Source organism: Theobroma cacao, chromosome 6, assembly GCF_000208745.1.
Source record: "Theobroma cacao cultivar B97-61/B2 chromosome 6, Criollo_cocoa_genome_V2, whole genome shotgun sequence".
Lineage (NCBI taxonomy): Eukaryota > Viridiplantae > Streptophyta > Magnoliopsida > Malvales > Malvaceae > Theobroma > Theobroma cacao.
Window position 1 is genome coordinate 20920993 of NC_030855.1, and position 21436 is coordinate 20942428.

At 33.2% G+C, this 21436-nt stretch overlaps 1 protein-coding gene across 1 annotated transcript; it reads left to right on the forward strand.

The window, feature by feature from the left end:
* LOC18596354 (probable LRR receptor-like serine/threonine-protein kinase At1g56130) lies at positions 5861-17325 on the forward strand. The gene is made up of 24 exons (XM_018123076.1): positions 5861-6189; positions 8926-9115; positions 9635-9706; positions 9934-10005; positions 10609-10680; positions 11448-11519; positions 11625-11696; positions 11814-11888; positions 11997-12068; positions 12197-12268; positions 12350-12421; positions 12516-12587; positions 12734-12799; positions 13101-13163; positions 13416-13460; positions 13608-13669; positions 13795-14174; positions 14301-14496; positions 14576-14737; positions 15047-15165; positions 15281-15491; positions 15798-16029; positions 16441-16591; positions 16694-17325. The coding sequence occupies exons 1-24, from the start codon at positions 6006-6008 to the stop codon at positions 17075-17077; spliced, it is 3168 nt and encodes a 1055-aa protein (XP_017978565.1). The 5' UTR covers positions 5861-6005; the 3' UTR covers positions 17078-17325.

Genomic DNA, 21436 nt, shown 5'->3' on the forward strand with positions numbered 1-21436 from the left:
TTTTGGACAGAATGAATTTTTGCCTCAAATACAAGCTTGAAACCAAACTTATTTAATAGACTTCCAAACATTAAATTTTTCCTAACTTCTGGAACATAATATACATATTTCAAAGTTAAAACTTTTCCATAAGTGAATTCAAGTTCAACAATCCCTTTATCTTTAATCATTGTTGTAGAAGAATTTCCCATATATAGGAAATTTTCATACTCACTTGGTGCGAAATTCTTGAAAAGACTTTTATCATTGCACACATGTTTTGTTACTCTAGAATCAATCCACCAAGCATGATTTTCTTCAAGCACATTGATTTCAGAAATCATGGCTACAAAATTTTCAGAAGCATTTCTTCTTGATGAATCATTTTTCTTATTCAATAATTGACATTTATTCTTGAAATGTCATGGTTTTTTGCAATGGAAGTATGCATTTTTGTTTTGTCTTTTAAATTTTGGACCATTGGCAATCTGTTTAAACTTCTTTTTGGCAAGTTTAGCAGTTTACCTTTTCTCCACAACATATACTTTAGCTTCACCAGAAACAACAACTTGTTCTTGTTTCCTATATCCCTCTTTAATTCAAAGATGATTTGCTAAAACCTCAAGAATTATTTCTCCTTTCTTGTGTTTTAGACTTCTTTTAAAGTCTTTCCATGAAGGAGGAAGTTTGTCTATAATGGAGGATACAACTATGGTTTCATCCATGTTTATTTTATATTGTTTGAACTGATTAAGCATTTTTTTTCATTTTTACGTAGTTGTTTAATAACAGAATATCTATGACCATTTGATAACTATTAAAGCGACTAACAATAAATTTCTTACTTATTGCATCCTCTGTCATGTATCTAGCTTCTAATATGTCCCAAAATTCATTTGTAATAGCCTCATTCTGATGTGTGAAATAAGCCATCAGCCAGACCATTTAAAATGTGACCCTTGCATATATAATTTGCATTAACCCATTTCTTCCTTTCTATGGTTGTAGCAACAAATTCATTTTCACCTTTTTTGGTCTAGGCTTTGTCAAGACATAGACGACTTTTAGTGTTGACAGTAGGAGATGCATATTCTTCTGCCATCATAGAAAGTTAACACCATCAAACTAGTCCAATTTCACAAAGTTAGAAATCAATTCTCTTAGTGTTCCACTTGCGGCAACCATTGTTTAAGTGAAAATAAAACTTTAAGATTGTTAGGACACCGAACTGAAAAATGTAAAAATTGGGTTCAAAATGCGTATCAATGCTTGTAATACCCTGTACTTGATGTGGTGACTAATAAAGTTTATTAGATGCCAATTGAGGTTAATTATAATGTTTAAAAGTGATGAAAGATAAAAGGAACAGTTGGAATAAAATATTTTGCACGAGAAGAAATAATAATAAAATAATAATATTTTATCGTAGAAGAATTTACGAAATAAAAAGTGATTCGAAAGTGAATTGAGGCATAATAAGGTATTTTGGGTACCAAGGAGATAAAAAGAGACAAGAGAAAATTTTTAGAATAAAATAATATTTTATTCAGTGTTAGAATATTCCATGAAGGAGGAGTATATGGTCAATCTAAGTGGGGGAGAAGAAGAATGAGAAAATTTTGGAGAAAAAATGATGTTAATGGGGCCGCGTGTCTTTATTAAGTAAAGATAATGCGGGTCAATAAATATTTTAAATATTACGGAGACACCACATTGGAGTACAAACTTCATACTTTGTTTGTACATGTGTAGAAGAAGATAATAGAAGGAAGTTAGAGTTAAATGAGTGTTGGAAGGACTAAATTAAAATGGAAAGAAACAAAAAGGGCAAAACGATAATTTTATGTGAAGTTTGGTCCAAGCTTCTAAAGGAAGCTTTGACTCTGATTGTTTTCAACCCAAAACCGTTCTTATCTCCTCCAGCAAAATTTTTTCCTCTTCTCCTCCATGCTCCATGCCATTCTTGAAGCTTCCATGCCATTTTCTCTTTATCCACCATGAAATCAAGTTTTCTTCACTTTCCTTTCCATGTTTTCTTTTCCTTTCTTCTCCAAACTTCTTAAGCACTAAATTTACAGCCTTTAACCCCAATTTTCAACATATCTAAACCCTAGGAGGAGAAGAAAGAAAAAGAGAGAAATGAAGAAAAAGCTTGATTTTGGTGATTCAAGCAAGGAACGGTAAGAATTCTTGTTTTTGGCTTGAGTAGTCTTTGAAAATGAGTTAGTGACTTAGAGAAATGTCTTGTGGCAGCAAAAATTGGCTTGATTGGAGAAAAATTGGTAACATGTAAGCCAATAAACCCATGGGTACATGAAAGACTCAAAGTGGAAAAGGAAAACGGTAAGCTTAACACTATGTTTTTAAGCCTACGGTTAGTTGAATATTGTGAGGAATTACAGTTGTTGAAAGGATCTATTTGTCTAAGCTAGTTGAAAATTATTAAGATTGTATGGCATGTTGTTTGAAAGAAATGAAAAAGGAATATTGTGGATGGAGGATTGAGAAACAAAGTATTGAAAGTTACATAGATAACCAAGCGTGTAAACTAGAAAATAATCGAGTGAAAGTGAGAATGATTGTTGCTGCCATGTATGTGGATTATATGTGGAAATATAAGATGGATTTGAGTGGAAATTATTTAGAAAGGTTAAAGTAGACACGTGACATCATAATTAAGTTGTCGGTGATATAATTTAAGAAATTACATAAGCAATGGATATAAGCAATTTTAGTAAAAAGTGTATTAAGATGTGAGTTAATTGAAGATGGTTTCATGATAGGATGAAAAATATAAATTTGAGTAAGGATTAATTGATTGAAGTGCTGCCCGTATACGTATATAATTAAATATATTGAGTTCGTATTATTGTTAGGAAGTGCAAAGATAAGGTTAGAGTACTGTGGTGGCGTGCCAGAGTAAACATCGAGCAACCGGCCAGTGAAAATAGTTAGAGACACCTCTGAACAAATAACGATTTAATATCTCGTTGCTGCCAGGTGAGTGAACTTGCATTAAAATGTTTTAGGATATACACATTTATGTTTGATTAAATCCTCTAAAATGTTTTATTGGTTTTTCTTCCACAACTTGTACAGGAACAAACCTTTATGAAATGTTTTTATGTTATAAAATGGATAGTGTGATGAATTCATATGCTTATGTATAATGTGGAGATATATATATATATATATATATATATATATATATATTATATATATATATATATATATGGTTTGAATTGATGCCTTATGATAATGTGATGGCATGAATGGCTGGATTTGTGGTTTGTGGATTGTTTAAACTGTTTTGTTTTACCTTGACAGGCTGGGTAATATTATATTAGCCATGTCATGCTGTCAAAATTTTTATTGATTTGGTGGGTTATTTGATTAGCTTACTGTAGTGGGTGGGTTTCCGTGGATCAGCCTATTAGAGAGGCACGATAAACCTCGTTATATTTTACCTTAGTATGAAAGGTGCGGAGGGTATCTCCTAAGGTAAGTTTAGAGTTCGTTTTATACCGAACCACCACGTGAGGATGAAACTCAGCCAATGCCAAGAAATGGCTATATTTTAAAAGTAAAAACATGTTTTATGGGTATATGTCGTTTTAACATCCTTGGCGGACTCGATTGNGAATCTTGAAATTTTTCCATTTACTTGTAAATTGATTTTATTGCAGCAAGAAACATTCTGTTTATACTGCCTTGCTTGGATGATTGCTGAAAATTTCCTCTCTTTCCAATTTCATGCTGGATATGGTTCCTTCATCATTAAATGATTTAATAACTAGGGGTTAAATGGAGGGATTTTAATAAGAACTTGAACTAAGTTGTATTGTTTTCGAACTTAAATGCATCATGATTTCTAAACTTTCTTAACGTTGCTTGTTCCCTTCCTATGTTCACTCACTGAGTTTGTACTCACGTTTTTAAAATTCATGTTTTAGGTTTTCTAAGTTAAAGGTGATTGGATCCTAGGACGAGGTGCTTTTCCCCATACATTACTTGGTAGGTTTAACGTAACACTAAGTGTTATCAATTGTGCCCAGAGTCACTCCGCTAACGGTCAAGCTCTAATTACGTGTATATGACTACTTGTTGTGAAATGCTGAGATTCACTTCTCAAATTATATGTATGTATATAATAGTTGATGATGCCACTATGAATACATGACTGAGTTTTATGAGTTGTTTTCAAAAGAATTGTAATTGAGCATTATGAATTTCGGACTCTAAAGGAATATGGATTAATGTATAAGATCATGTAAATAGGTTTGTTTGAGCTTAGTGGGCCGAGTCCATTGGGCCCTTGAGTCGGTCATGATCCGAAAATTAGGCTGTGACAGTGCCACTGTATTCACCCTCACTTGTAGTGTGCAAAAAAGTTACTGGCGTATAAACATCGAAAATACAATGAAACTCAATGATTGACGACATTTTGTACTGACGAAATCAATCCATTGAGTACTCACTAGAGTATGACAAGATTATCAAACTTTTATAAAAATTTTCTGTAACAAAATGATAAAGATGAAGACTTGGAGAATATTTGAGAAAGAAAGAAAAGATATTATTATTTTCTATTGTATGTTCTGTTTGTAAAGGAGAGTACTTTGTTATAGGTTTAGACGCTTGTTTCCAACAGACATAGTTTGTATTTATTTCAAACAGTCGCAACTATCTTTTCCAATATAGGTGACTTTTTTTTAACATATATAATCCTTCCTTTATTTTCTAATTTTCAATAATCATAACTTTTCCTTTTATTCTAATATGAAATTATGTCTCATATTTATTTAAAAATATCCAACATAAATATAAGGAATTAGTTTTCAAAGTATAAAATATCACATTATCCCTGTCATTTTGCACTGTAATGTTCAACTTTTTGCAGTCACAGATCAGCCACCAGAATAGCGGTCTTGGGACACAGTTGCGGCAAATATTCTTCAGTATGTTCTTATCCATGCTAGGCAGCTTCCCTCATTTCCTTTTTCAATAGTTGTCGAAATATGACTTTTCCAATAGCTGTACTTGAGGTGACTACAGCTTCTGTTTTTGTCTTTATAAATGAAATTATCAATAAAAATTCTCTCCTCTTGACTGTAGCTTGAGAGCTAACAATTCAGTTTTGAAAAAGATCTCGAATGTTTTTGTTAATCGAAGTACCGGATAATTTTCCACTCATTCATAACTAAACTATACAAATTTGACTTGTGAAACTAATTAACATGCAAAAAATTTTTGTTCTTGTTTGTGTTATTTGGGATCGTTACAACCACCTTCATGGTATTGTTCAAGCTTCCTTCACTCAAATTGATTTTTATGTCAAGAGGAGTTTTCAGTGGACTTATAACACGGTTGTGAGGTTAATAAAATTACTTTAAAAAAAAAACATGTAAAAAATATTGTTGGTGGGGAACCTTTGTACAAGATTGGCTCCCATCCTCGTAATATTTTTTTTTAAGAAAAAGAAAAACCGATCACGTAAGTTTTTGCAAGTGGAATGGTGGATGGACATAGAAGTGGGTCAAGCCACCCAAGTCTGGTGGCTTGACTTTTATTTCATATCATCCACTACCCAACTTGCAGAAACTTTCATATAATAATCACCTTGAAAGCATTATTGCACTGATTGTTGATGACCCAACACTTAAAAATTCTAAGAACAATTGAATTTGGATGATGCACCAAAGACCAAACTTGGTTCACGCTTATTCCCCAACCGAGAAAGCATTGCCCGCTTGCCTGCAGGTCAATGGTGCGGGTCCTTAAATAGTAAATGAATCAACTGGCATATAAAACATACTTTTGTATATAGGTATTGAAATTCCGTTGGCGTTTGGGTTTGTCTGGTCTCTTGCAAGTCTCTAACACAACAAAAATTTACTAGTATATATTACCAGTATTCTAACAATAATAAAGAAGTTGTCAAGTTGATATATATTGTCCATAATTGACCAGGCTCCTTCCTAGGCGTTTCTCTCAGCTACAGTGCAACGCTAGATGCTAATTTAAAAATGGGCACTAGGTGCATATATATTCCCATTTCTCTATTCGTGAAAGAAAGGAAAAGGATGATTATGAGTACGAAGATGCCATCTTCTTCCAAATGGTTCTTCTTCTTCTTCTTCGTGATTTCCTTTATCGCTTGCAGCATATCCAATGCCCAGACTCAGAATGCCACTACAGATCCATCTGAAGGTAGTCTCTTTCTCTCCCTCTATATCTCTGCATCTTTGCAAAATCCCATGTGTGCCTGAACTTCTTCAACTTCATGAATGTAAGTCGAAAAAAGAAATGGAAAGAAAATACAAAGAAATAAAAGAACAGTATCGTTCCAAGATCATCTTTATCCAGGATATAGTTGTACTTAGAATTCTAGTGAAACTATCCAAGCTCTTTCGTATACTTGCTGCAACTCTTTAGGTAGCTACTATTTCCTATAGTCTTCGAACTACGATGGCAGTGCATCAATCCAAATCTTCAACAAAACTCTCTCTCTACAACCAGTCCTATCATTTGTTGGGCTAATACTGTTGGGTCAAATTATCCAAAAAAAGAAAATAAAAAAGTTGGGTTATGCTTGGTTGTCGGGCTGCTATAATTGGCTACTGTTTTACGATTTATGCTCTTAACTCTTAATTGATCAGAAGATTGCACCGCGCGCTTTTGGTTATTTAATTATTTAAAGATGGAAAGTGTTACTTCCTTTTGCAAATAATTGGCTAATTGTATAATTATCTTTGGTTTCATAAAATATCCGAATGAGTTAATTGTATAATTAACTATCTAAGTTAATTATTTAATTTAAAATTTTTGATGTCTACATCATTACAAATTAATTTGTTAAATTAACATGTTAATTAATAATTCTTGATGAACCAACATGTGCTTTGGTTTCATAAAATATCCGAATGAGTTAATTGTATAATTAACTATCTAAGTTAATTATTTAATTTAAAATTTTTGATGTCTACATCATTACAAATTAATTTGTTAAATTAACATGTTAATTAATAATTCTTGATGAACCAACATGTGCTTTGGTTTCATAAAATATCCTAATGAGTTACAATACCCAATTTTGTTTTTATAGAATACATTGATATATTTTCTCTGAAGACAATTCTATATGATTTGTAATTATACTTCAATTTGGTATAATGTTTTAAAAAATTCTTAAATTATTAAAAATTTAAATAAATAAGTTTTTATCTTTAACGGTTGATTAGTTACTATTAATCAAAATGTCACTTATCATTTNTAATGAGTTACAATACCCAATTTTGTTTTTATAGAATACATTGATATATTTTCTCTGAAGACAATTCTATATGATTTGTAATTATACTTCAATTTGGTATAATGTTTTAAAAAATTCTTAAATTATTTTAAAAAATTTAAATAAATAAGTTTTTATCTTTAACGGTTGATTAGTTACTATTAATCAAAATGTCACTTATCATTTTTATGATCATATGATGTTGACGTAACGTTAAGATAAAAAATAAAAAATATCATGAAATCATGTTATTATATTACATCATCATTCATTATGACATATCAACATGTCACATTTTGACTAATAATAATTAATCAACCGAATTAAGCATAATAGAATATTTGATATAAAATAAAAATATAAAGATTTGATTAAATGTAATAAAAAATAATTTTTTTTAAATAATTCAAAAATTTTTTTAATTATTATACCTTTTGACTTCCATCAAATGAAGGGTAGTTATCTCCTTGGTTTCTATATCAAACATTAGGCTAGGTATCTCCGTGGTTTCTTTATCAAATATTTTATTATTGGGGTTGTTGACTATATAATTAATCACTGAAAATTAATATAAAATTTTCATATTTATATATTTTAACATTATACCTTTCAAAAAGTTTCTGTTTAATCTTATCTTTGCTGTCATTACCTTCTCAATAAATCAAAAAAAGAATATGTATTATGGAAATGTAGAGATATTGTTAAGTGTCGTTTTCTGAATCCTTTGAGCTTTACTTAATAAGGTGAATAGAAATATTTCATCATTGAAACTAGTTTGGAATCCCACTGAATACAACTTTAAAAGATTAAGAAAATCTTTCTCAATAATATTGTTGACATTTGTATGTGACTGTTAGTTAGTCGATTATCCTATTTTTTTTATTTGGATAAAATATAGAAGTAGTAATAAATTGGATTTGCCCTGAGCTTATCAAGCCTTGTTTTTTAAAATCAAATCCGAACATAATCCGATCAACTCATTTAGTTATTATTTTATTATTAAAATAACTATAAAAATTTACTTTTTATATAAATATTTTACATTTTAAAATTAAATAAAAATACGTTGTTTTTTTTTTTTAAAAATCTATGTAATAATCTAACTAGACTAAATTCAAATCTAAAATTTCAGACCCTTATCGTACCCAGTGTCTCGTACCCAGTGTCAATCAAATCTTGTAGATCTTGATAAGTAGCACAATCGTCTACCTAAAAATCGGGGCTCATGATTCATGCGCAAAAGTTAAATAAACAGTAGAAAGACTCATCTCATACTTTTTGCAATAAGCTTGACTTTACATGAAACATATACTGTATAAATCAAGTTATGATAATAGTTACTCTATATAATCTTAGACAAAAGGTAAAGTAGTTCATTTTGAATAGGTTTTACTGCTTCCACATGATTGAATAGTCAGACATTTACATAGAGTTCTTTGTTCGACTTCTTAATTAACCATAATTGATTATTTGTACTTGAGTATTTAGTTTATTAGTTAGTGCATGATTTTCTACTTAAAGAATAATATTCCAATCTCTCTTCCTCAATTATTAAAAAAAAAAAATCATAATTGATTATTTTAGGTAGATATGTATATATTTTTTTTGACATATAATATTTTTTTTCTTCAATATTATGTATGGGAAATTGACAGTAAGGGCATTGAACTCAATATTTCAACAATGGGAAGCACTAGCTCCGGAGACTTGGAACATCAGCGGAGAGCCATGCAGCGGATTTGCTCTTAGTGACAGCGATTCTGTGTTTGAGGATTCTTCTAATAACCCATCTATCAGATGTGACTGTTCTTTTGAAAATGGCACCACCTGCCACATAACTAGACTGTATATATATATGCTCTCTCTCGCTCTCTTTTTAACCCTTCATTATAACAATTCGATAAGGCCAAGGTCGAAACTAATCCACTTCGATTTTTTTTTTTTATGTTATGGTTTTTATGTTTAAAGCTTGTTTGAATATTTAAGGCAACCCTTCCAAACTCTTCCAATTGCACTGGACCCGTAACCCCCTCTCACGACAATAACCCCTTTAAACAGTACTAAGCCCATAACCTTTACGTGGTAGGGAAAAATTTTCATCGTGCTACTTTGCACCTAAATTTTAATAAATAGTGAAATTTTCATGATTTTTTTTCGCATGACAGGCCAAGTTGACATTCATGTTTATCCTTGAATCTATTGTTCTGGGACTGATCCTATTTTAGCAACAAGCATTTGGACCATGCATATTGGATACCTTATATAAACAATCATAATCCTAGAATTCTTGGATATTCCTCATTGTAATGTTGAGCTGAGTTCTTTCTTTTTTTTTTTTTAATCCTTCATAACAATTATTTTCAGGAGGGTATTTTCTCTAGAAAAGCGAGGACAGATACCAGAGGAGCTTTTAGCTTTGAGATTTCTAACCTTCCTGTATGAATACTCTCTCTTCTCCTCATGTAAATCATTTTTATAAACCAATTAAAACTACTAACTTTTAAGTTTTTGCAAATGGCAAATGATATACAAATTTTATTTTTACATATTAATATCTATGGATATACGTCTTTTAGTCATGGAAACTGTTTAGATTAGACATACTAATTACAATTGGAGTTTTAAAGAAACTAATTATGACCATTCATTGTTTGGTGATGCAGGAAGATTGATCAAAACTTCTTCACTGGTCCCTTGCCAACTTTTATTGGAAATATGTCTAGACTAGCGTTGCTGTGAGTACTGAAACATTGTGCCATAAATGCATTATTTTCATTATCAGTTGATATTATTTCCCACAAATTTTCAGTGTCTAGCAAGCTTTGTACAGGTTTTCATGGCCTCACAATGGGTTTCCAGCAGCTGTAGTTAAGAATTAACAACACAATGAAAAGAAAGAAAATAGGGTGCTCCTTATTTTATGCATGGTCCTCGCAAATGCTTAATTTGAGTCGCCTAATTTCTTTGCTATCTCCTATACATATAATTAGCTTATAATCTAGTAGTAAAGTTTTTAAGTATTTAATCGAATTACTGTCGAAAGAAAGGCGGCTTTTATAATGAAGGAAAGGCAACAATAAGCGTGTGTTAGTAAAACTTGAGTAAAATGTTTCCTAGTATGAATGAAGTCATTTTTTTGTTCTGACATATGGTACAACCTCATCCTCTTTTTTTCTCTTTTTACATTGATGTGCATACATTCATTTTTACTTTCTGAGAATGGTAATTGTATTTATTTGAATAGTAAAATTCGATTGATTTAAGTTACTATTGTTGGTAATTTCTTACTTAATAAGAGATGCTGATTCTTTGGATGACACTTAAAAATAAATTGACAGGTCAGTTGCTCAGAATTCATTATCTGGACCCATTCCTAAGGAGATTGGAAATCTCAAGGATCTCTATCTGCTGTAAGACTTGAAGAAATTCTCTACAATGAAACATGAATCATCTTGTTCATATAGCATACTTCCATCATATAAATAAAAATGTAATTCTCTCTGCTATAATATATATATATATATATATGCATGCCCATGTAATTAAGGTTAAGATTTAGTTAATGATTTCTCAATTAAATTTTGCTTAATTCATTTATTCTGGCTGCTGTTTGGAAGGAAGCTGCTGCCTGTAATTTGCTAGCTAGGTACTGGACTGTTTGCTGTAGTGATGTGTTGCTCTGATATCATGAAAAAAAAAAAAGTGATATCAGCTCTTTTCTACAAAATTTAAACAAATAAGTGATATTTTTCTTCTTTTATGGACAACCGTATTTTTTTTATCAGAAGATAATTCTGTTGGACAACTGTAGACTTCCTGCTTTATTAACTCTCAAACATATATTTTCACTTGAAGATTAACAATATTTGAGGTATAGTTAAAAAAGGAAGCACCATAAAAGAGAAAAGTAGGTATTGGTCATTCAAAATATTAATTTCTTTAAGATACTTAGATTTTTAAAGACTTGACTTTCCTATGAGGCTCTTGATCTTAAGAGTAGCAAAATCTAATGAAGTGATTTCTTGTTCTTTCTTTTCTATGTTAAAATTGCATTATTTAAATATGTATGCATTCCTATACACCTATATCTACCTATGCATGTATACCGACTACACATATAGAACCCCATATTTTGCCGATTTATTCACAAAAAAATCCGATGGTGTGTGTCATGCAGGTCTCTTGGTACCAATAATTTCTCGGGAACGATCCCTCCAGAGCTGGGTAATCTAGTTAAACTTCAGCAACTGTAAGTTATAACCTTGTCTCTAGTTTGTTTTAGGCATGCAAGAATTGCATTAATATTTTTATGATCATAGGAAATTAAGACAACAGTGGTTTATGACTGTGACAGTTACATTAACAGTTGTGGATTCACTGGTGAAATCCCCTCAACATTTGCTAACCTTCGAAATTTGAAAATTGTGTAAGAAAGACCAAGAATCATGATTCTTTTGTATGCTTATTGCTTTTTGTTTCATCTGCTCTTGAAAATTTCCTTAGCTTACCTTGGCTTGGTAATAGTCAGCTTGTTGAATTTCAGGGGAGCATCAGATAACGCTTTCACAGGCAAAATACCTGACTTCATTGGCAATAACTGGACAACGCTTCAATCATTGTAAGTTATCAAAACAATTTTCTTTGCAATATTAAAAAAAAAAAACAAATAAGAAAAATTAGCCCTATTCTGCTACTTTCTTGAATTGTCTGTCACATGAAACTACAGGAGACTTGAAGGGAACTCTTTCGAAGGGCCTATACCATCCAATATTGGAAACTTAACCTCACTGACGATTCTGTAAGTAGATTTTTGTTTTTCATGTTACTCCACCACCCTCCAAGCCCCCACCAACCAGGCTTTCTTTCCCGACATAGTCACACTTGAATGCAGGTAATATCTGATATCAATGTGTTTGAATCATGTAGGCGAATTTCTGGTATATACAACGGGAGCTCTTCTCTCGATTTTGTTAGAAAGTTAAAGAACATAGCCGACTTGTGAGTTAAACATACTCTTTAACATCTTCTTATGTCATCCGTGACTGACTAACAAACATTTTTTCTTCTTTTTTCCTGTAGAGTTCTAAGGAATGTTTTACTAACTGGTAGTATTCCCACTGATATCGCTGAATTCCAAGCTTTACAAAAGCTGTAAGTTTTATTCACAAATTAACTGCTAGTAGTGTAACTTAATTACAAGTTTTCTCTGCTTTATTAATATTTATCAATTTCGTTTTTCATCCAGGGATTTGAGTTTCAACAACTTAACAGGCCAAATTCCAAGTGAATTATTCAATATGAATTCTCTTACGTACTTGTAAATTCGAAGAAACCATCCCCTTCAATGCTTGAAAATCTCATCTATGTCAGGCTTATCTATAATATGTGTTTCTGGTCTTGTGCTTTTCACTTGACTGACATTCTTTCTTTTGTTTCTTATTTTCATGCTGTTGAAATGGCCAGGTTTCTTGGAAATAATAGTCTGTCAGGTACCCTTCCAAGTCAAAAGAGCCAAAGTCTTAAGAATATGTAAGTCATCCTATCACACTAATATATTATTGAATCAGTTGCCAGCAATTATTATGATGAGTGATGTTTTCACTCATTGCATCATTTTGAATCCCAATTAAAGTCATTTCTGTCCATGAGGAGCGTTTTTAAGTTATATGAGATGGGGATGATGAGTGATGCTGCTTGTAGACACCACCGCTTGATAAACATCTATAACTGTAATGCCATTAGTCAGAGTCCAGTAAACAGAGGCAGTTGAAAAGTATATCCTGGTTATGCGTTCCTACTCACCTTTATCTAATGTAATTCTCTGATGCAGAGATGTATCTTACAATCATCTATCAGGAACTTTGCCCTCATGGATGGACTCAAGCTTACAACTGTATGTCTCTTAAACCATGACTCTTCCTTATCTTTGTTTTCCAATTTTGATACTCTGCTTTGAGCATGAGGCTTTCTGGTGCTCAAATGGAGCATATTTTTTCTTAATCATCATTAATATAGATGTAATATGCCTAAAAACAATGTGACAACCGGTCCCATATTTGAAATACACGTGGGATGAGGAAATTCATCAAATATTTACAGACACGGATTAAAAGAATAACTGATCGTTTTATGGCATTCTATGTAGGAATGTGGTGGCCAACAACTTCACACTCAACAGCTCAGACATAAGGTGAGTTATTGCCCCTACCACTCAGTTTATATTTTTCCCTCTCCAACTTTTCCCTATGAGTAAATGGCTGCTGCTGTTGCAGCTATGCGATGCATTATTTTTCAAATGTCAAATCCAGATGAGCAATAATATTTTCAAATTCCACAGACTTTTACCAGGATTGCAATGCCTTCAAACAGGTTTCCCATGCAACAGAAATGCTCCACGATGTAAGCTTCTCTAAAACTTCGGTATCAGTCTATGTTGTTGAAATTTTAATTAAATATAGAATCCTCGGGAGATAATGACAATAGCTTAGTTATTTGCTAATCATATCTCAATGTTGGCATGGCAGATGCAAACTTTGCAATCAAGTGTGGCGGTCCACAGATGATTGCTGATGGGATACTGTTTGAGGCTGAAAACAGTACTCTGGGCGCAGCAACGTTCAATGTAACCAGTACACAGAAATGGGCAGTTAGCAACGTAGGTTTATACGAAGACAGGGAGAATCCAATGTATGTGCAAAACACTTTTGCACAAGTGAAAAGCACCAACACTCCTGAGATTTATCAAACTTCAAGGATATCCCCTCTATCACTCAGATACTATGGCCTAGGCCTTGAGAATGGGCCTTATACTGTAAATTTGTTCTTTGCGGAAACAGCTTACCCAGATAGAAGCACTCAGTCTTCGAAGAGTCTAGGAAGGCGTGTTTTTGATATTTATATTCAGGTATTTCTCTCAATTATAGATCATAACCTTCATTCCCTCTATTTGCAGTGTTTATATGAATACAATATGTTCATTTAATTTTACATTGAGGAATTTTAATGCTATATCTCACCACTGCTTCCCTAGGGATCCCTCAAAGTGAAGGATTTCGATATATCAAAGGAAGCAGGTGGAGCTGAGAGAGCAATTGCTAGGAATTTCACTGCTAATGTGACAGAGAACCATCTTGAAATTCACCTGTTTTGGGCTGGCAAGGGGACCTGCTGTGTACCAGAACTAGGTTACTATGGTCCATCCATTTCAGCAATTAGTGTTGTCCCAGGTAAGAATCTTTATTTAAGATTCTTCAAATGTGCTTATCAATTTTCTGCTGCTTCTGATACCTCTATTTTTTTGCTCAGATTTTATACCAACTGTTAGTGGGTTACCACCGGGCTCTTCTAAAAGGAAAAACCGGGCAGCATTGATTGTTGGTGTCGTAGTTCCTGTTGGAGTTGCAGCTTTGATACTGATATGTGTAATTATTCACTTTGAGAGAAAAAAAGAATATGATGATGAGGAAGGTATGAGCATGCGTACATCAAAAAGTACAGAGTAATTCTATATCAACAATGAGTCATGTCATTAGCCCACTTTGGTACCTGCAGCTTCTGTAAAGGTTCTATGCATCTGTTAGCACGTTGAATTCCAATTTTTAAAAGGGCACAATCTGGTCTTCTAAAAGGCCTTCTGAGTTTAAATTTGTGATGCTTCTCCAATGTTGGCACTATTTACAAGTCTTTCAACATTATATTAAATATTAATCTTAGAGAGTTTTTTGCATTTCATCACTACAACTTACAGCCTACTCCTTGCCTCACTTGACTTTTCAGTGCTTCTCGCAATTGGTCCTAGACCAAACACATTTAGCTACGCTGAGTTGAAAGCCGCCACAGAAGACTTCAGTCCTTCAAACAAATTAGGAGAAGGGGGATTTGGAGCAGTCTACAGGGTAAGCTATGTTTTACATTTTTAGCATGTTATCATGATGCTGGCCTGACATGTAATGGAAAAAATTTGAGAGGATGACTTATATTTCAACCTTACTAAGTTAAGGTACCTCATAGGGTACACTTTCTGATGGGAGGGTAGTAGCTGTGAAGCAACTTTCAGTAGCATCTCACCAAGGGAAAGGTCAATTTATTGCTGAGGTAGCTACCATATCAGCAGTGCAACATCGCAATCTTGTCAAACTATATGGATGCTGCATCGAAGGGAAAAGGCATCTCCTTGTTTATGAGTATCTTGAGAACAAAAGCCTTGATCAGGCACTCTTTGGTATGATGACACTGTATAATTCTCCCATGCTTCCTCTGTTTGGACTTTGGAACCGTAGATAATAGGTTCCCTTCATTTACAAAATTGTTAGATAATGGATCTAACTTATTATTTTACTACTGCTGTTGCTGAAACAAATGAAAACATAAAAGAATGGATTTTAATCATATGATTAACAAGTGCAAAAATTATTTTCCCTTGTTCAGTCTTTTGCAGGAAAATTCGATTATGCGCATGCCAATATATTCCATTGTTGATTACTCATTAGTGAACTACTTAATAAGATTTCTGGCACTATAAATGCAGGACGCAGTGACTTGCATCTTGATTGGGCAACCCGCTTCAATATCTGCTTAGCAACTGCAAGAGGGTTAGCTTATCTTCATGAGGAGTCTAGGCCAAGGATTGTACACAGAGATGTTAAGGCAAGTAACATTTTGCTTGATGCAGAACTGTGTCCGAAAATATCTGATTTTGGATTGGCAAAGCTATATGATGACAAAAAAACGCACATCAGCACTGGGGTTGCAGGAACCATGTAAACTTCTTAAGCCTTTAGTTCAAATGTCCTTCCGTCATGGCTTTTTTAGTTATTTGTTTATCATTATAATATTCTTTTTATAAACTGACCACACTTATACTAAGCCAGTAGTAAAATGTAAAACTTTTGCAATAAACACAACTAATGACAGATTGAAGTTAGCTTTTAAATTTTTACCGACCCCCCGTCGCCCTTTTTTCTTTCCTTGTCTTTTGTAATTATTATGCAATTGTTAGGCTGATGGTACTACTCTCACTATTGCCTCATGTACTAAATTTCAAAGGCTTGAGGCTTAGCATAGACCTTACTTCCATCTAAATTATTTGACTCCAAGGTTTCAGTTACAGAGTAACTAGATATAGGAATTTTCTGAATAAACATTCACCATGTGATCTAATTATCTTGAAGTGGCTACCTGGCGCCAGAGTACGCAATGCGTGGGCATCTCACTGAGAAAGCTGATGTTTTTGGCTTTGGTATTGTTGCTTTGGAGATTCTCAGTGGTAGACCAAACTCTGATAACAGCTTGGAGGATGGCAAGATCTATCTTCTCGAATGGGTAAGTACTAGGAAATCTTTTTTCATGTTTAGTACTTTTGTGTACCTTCAAAAGGACTTTAAAATTAATGATGCATGAGATTTATTTCTACAATGTTTCTAGGCATGGGCTTTACATGAAAATAACCAAAGCTTGGATCTGGTTGATCCAAATTTAGTGGAGTTGGATGAAAATGAAGCTCTCCGAGTGATGGGAGTGGCACTTTTGTGCACCCAGGGATCACCAACGATGCGGCCGCCAATGTCCCGTGTCGTTGCTATGCTTGCAGGAGATATTGAAGTGAACGGTGTCATAAAAAGACCAAGTTATCTAACTGACTGGGATTTTAAGGATTTAACAGGCAGCTTTATGACAGAAGATACACAAAACTCCATTGCATCTGAGAATATTGACAACAATGGTAATATCAACATTAACCCAAGGGCAGCACCAAATCTTTCTTCGGTAAATGTCACCGAATGTAGTGACATTATGGAAGGAAGGTGAGAAGTGTTGGACATTATCAGCGATAACAAGGGAAGAATGAGAAGAAGAAAACCTTTTGATAGATTTGTATATTTAAAAAGTCATGTCTGTGCAAAAAGACATATCTTTATCTATAAATAAGATTTGGTTTTTAGAAAATGGACAAATAGAAGAAAATTGTAATCACTTTTTCTAGCTTTTCCAAATTTTTCTCATATTGTTTCTATATTGTTTTATTGTAAGAAAAACTCTTTAAAAATTTAATAATCTTGTTATATGGGGATGAGTGTTTAATATATTGACTTCGTTAATATAAAATATAATCAATCACTAAAGTTTAGAAGATTCACAAACATCCATTGCATCTATGAATACTAACAATAGTAATATCAACATTAACCTAGGGGCTGCACCAATTCCTTCTTCAGTAATGTCACTGAATTCAGTGACATTGTTGAAGGAAGATGAGAGGTGTATATGTCACGATCCAAAATGAACCAAGGTTTATACATATTAAAGGCTATACAATGCCATTAAAATAAAACTACCAACATTTGTACAAAAAACAATGGAGTGGACTTGTAGACAAGGTTCCTACTGGGTGCCAAAATTGTCGATTTATCCAATCAACATTATCAATTGCTCTTACACGGGAACCTCACAATCTATTTAATTATTTGCTCATGGCAACAAACAATGAGGTGAGTCTCCAATAACTCAGTGAGTGAGTGGAGAATAAACAAGTACAATAGAGGTATATTGTTCAAACACAATGATATAAGAAATAACAATTTAAATGTACTCAAGCATAATATTTAATCAAAACTCCTCAGAGTACGTAAGTATACGTTTAACCAACTTACCTTCTGTGAACCATAATCCAAGATTTGCCATATACTTACCACGTCGATCAAGACTCATCAAAGTACGCAAGAACGCAATATTCTTTACTCATAGTCTCTGAACATCCAAGAATTGTAAAAAGAAGGTAACAAGAGAAGGGTTCTTTTAAGTAAAGAAGACAAGTCCAGGGCTGAGGTCTCTGATGGTAAACAAGACCACAAGGGCTGTAACACTTTTTTAATAGTCTGTATCATTGTCCTAAATACATTTTTCGGACAGTGTAAAGTCAATAAGTCCTCCCGAGAAAACAAGACACGTCTAGGGCCGAGGCTGCTGATGGAAAACAAGACCATGGGGGCTATAACACCTCCTTACTAGACCATATCATTGTCCTACAAGCATTCATCAGATGTAACCATGCCAACATCAGTTAACTGTTGTCATTTCATGTGCAGGGATCATTCCCATGGCCATTAAACATCATTTATACATAATCGAGAATGTAGCATAATCAGCCTTCACATTTCATATTCACCATAGCTCACTAATGACCTTGTCACGTAGAAGTTGTAATTGTGATAAAGGCACCAAAGTAACATTTGTGCAAGCAAATAGGCGAGGTCACTAGACCGTAACCTTGAATACCAAAGCAATAAAGCTCAATCACCAGCATGTGGCTCATCAAACATCAAACAAAATTAGTGCATTTAGGCATTTCATCAATCAAATATATAACATGGCAGTGCACAATCACATTTATGCATGCCTACATCAAACCTTAATATCTAGCCTAGGCATAATCAATCTAGGCAATATATCACCCAATCATGTTTCATGGCAGTGCATTTACATGCGTTATGCATTACATGCATTAATCTAAATATTCAAACAAAATACCCCACTCACCTGAAATTTACCAACACAACTCACCAATAACTTACAAATCCTCAATTCTAGTTGGTTTCCAACTTAACAACAATTCTTGAAGCTTAAATTTCCCTTAAAAAGAATTCAAGAGCTAAACTCTTAGTTTCAAAACATTCCTAGCATTTCACAACCTAGTTAAATTTTAAGTCTAACTACTAATTCTTAATTCACATTCTTCCTCTAGGTTCCAAGGGTTAAGGTAGTTAAAATCTTACCTTTATAGTTGATTCAAATCTCCCAAAGCTCTAAAATTTCAACAACTCAAGGGGAAAACCAATTGAGTTGAAACCATAGACAATTCTTATTTTTGAGCCGAATAAAATGTAGTTCAAAGTGTTAGGAAGCTTAATGTTACCTCAAGTATGATTTTTCCAAGCTTCAAATGGTCCAAATGAACCTCAATCTTCAAAGGGAGTTATAGGGTTTCAAATGTAGGGAGAAAAAGCTTTTATTTCCTTATGGTTTCAAATGGATAGAATGCCTAAAGCCTTGCTTTATTTTTGCCTATTCATAGTGATGAATTGATAGATGTAGGAATCTATTGATACATTTGTCAATGTATCGATAGAAATTATATAGAATGCTCTCTGCCCAATTTCTATTGATAAATTGAGGAATTTATCGACACATTTTTCACAGAATGTTCGCATTGCAAAATCTATCAGTACATTTAGTGATTCTATCGATAGATTTTCAACAGAATGCATCTTGGTCCAAATTTATCGATACATTCAAGAATGTATTAATAGAAATTTTATAAAATGCTTCCTCAAGGCATTCTACCATGAATGTATCGATAAATCAGGAAATCTATCGATACATTTTCTTCAGTGAGCAATTTTTCAACACTTTTAGTTACCTAACTCCAAATTTAGACTTCCAAAACCATTTGCTGTTTCAACACTCATCTTAATGTAGCTAGTATGCACCACATTAGCCAATATTCAATGTCAAAACATATAAACACATAGTTTAAGTCTTAAAACCTTATCGAAACATAATATTTCACCATTCAAGATCCTTAAACACATAGTTTTTTTGTTCATATGCTAAGTACATATATTCAAATCTCATGGCAAGTCACCATATGGTTCAACACAAGTCATACATAACCTTAGTCAAAGTTAAAGGTGTTACATCTTCCCTTCCTTATAAAAATTTGGTCCCTAAATTTAACTTAAGTGTACGAAGCAACATTGTACCTTAAGCCTCAAAGATATGGGGATATTTTGACTACATTTTCTCCTTTAATTCCCAAGTTGCTTCCTCAATTGAGTGCCTTAAAACTTTGACTGAAGCAATATCCTTGAAGCGAAGCTGTTTTACTTGCTAATATAATATAGCTATGCGTTGTTTGTCATACGTAAGTCAATCTAGCAATTGAACCTCATCATACTGAATCATATGCGAAGGATCGAGAATTCCTAAGTATGGACGAATGGAAAATTGGATGAACATTAGACATATTTGTCAATAATGCCAACTAATATGCGACTGCGCCTACATGCTCCAAAACCTCAAAAGGGTTTAATGTTTCTCGGGCTTAATTTCCTTTTTTGCCAAATTGCTTAACTCTTTTGGTTAGAGAAACTTTAAAAAACATAGTCTTCTACTCAAACTCCAATGGCTTTTGCCTATTATCGGTGTATGCTTTCTGCCGCCTTTGAGTCGATAGCATCCGATCTCGAATTATATGAACACCCTATTTAGCTTCTTAGACCATCTTTGATTTTAAGAGCTTCTTTTCTCTGATCTCAAACCATCCAATGGGTGACCTACATTTACACTTGTATAAGGCCTTAAATGACACCATCTCAATGCTGGCCTGATAGCTATTGTTGTACGTAAACTCGGCCAATGGCAAAAAAAGTTTCCATTAATCTTCAAAGTCTAGTACAATTGCCCTTAGCATATCCTCAAGTGTCTAAATCGTGCGCTTAGATTGGTCGTCAATTTGTGGATAATAAGTCATACCAAAATCAAGTGTATGCCCAAGGCTTCTTGTAGCTTTTTCTAAAATCAGTTGGTAAACTATGGTCCCTTGTAGGACATTATAGTCACTAGAATGCCATGTCGCCTTCCAATCTCCTCAATATAAATTCGAGCATACTGAGTTATTCCAAAAGTCATCTTTTTTTTTTAAAGGTAGTTTTTATTAATCACCTCACCAAAATGCCATTTCAAGTTTTAAGTATGAATTGCAAAAGACTTTTATGGCATAATCGGTAAGTGGAAAAGATAAAGCTTGTAAAGGTTCCTAGAAAAACTAGCAACCAGGACAAAATTGATAACCTTGCTAGATAAGGACCTAGAAAACTAAGCTACACAAAAGGAAGCAACATGCTCAGAAGAGAAAAAGATGGCAGCCTACACAAACAAAATTGCCATTATAAACATAAAAACAAAAGTATAAAAAAAGTTGATGCACCAAACCACGAGAAAGAAGCACCCTGAAATAGAATACATACCAAGAAAAAGCCCTTTAACATCAACCATGAAACCCATCCTCTGATCCAAAAGTCGAATGGGGAGTAAGTAGGAAGCAATAATAGAACGCTAATGGACAAAAAAGTAGCATTTAGCTTATTTACCAAACCTATCATAATCATA

What these genes read in the sequence shown, in the direction of transcription:
- LOC18596354 (XM_018123076.1), top strand. Translation starts at nt 6,006, where the DNA reads ATGGGCACTAGGTGCATATATATTCCCATTTCTCTATTCGTGAAAGAA. An exon ending in TTTTTGATATTTATATTCAG is followed by an intron (nt 14,175 to 14,300) that starts GTATTTCTCTCA and finishes CTGCTTCCCTAG; the next exon opens with GGATCCCTCAAAGTGAAGGA. An exon ending in CCTTGATCAGGCACTCTTTG is followed by an intron (nt 15,492 to 15,797) that starts GTATGATGACAC and finishes CTATAAATGCAG; the next exon opens with GACGCAGTGACTTGCATCTT.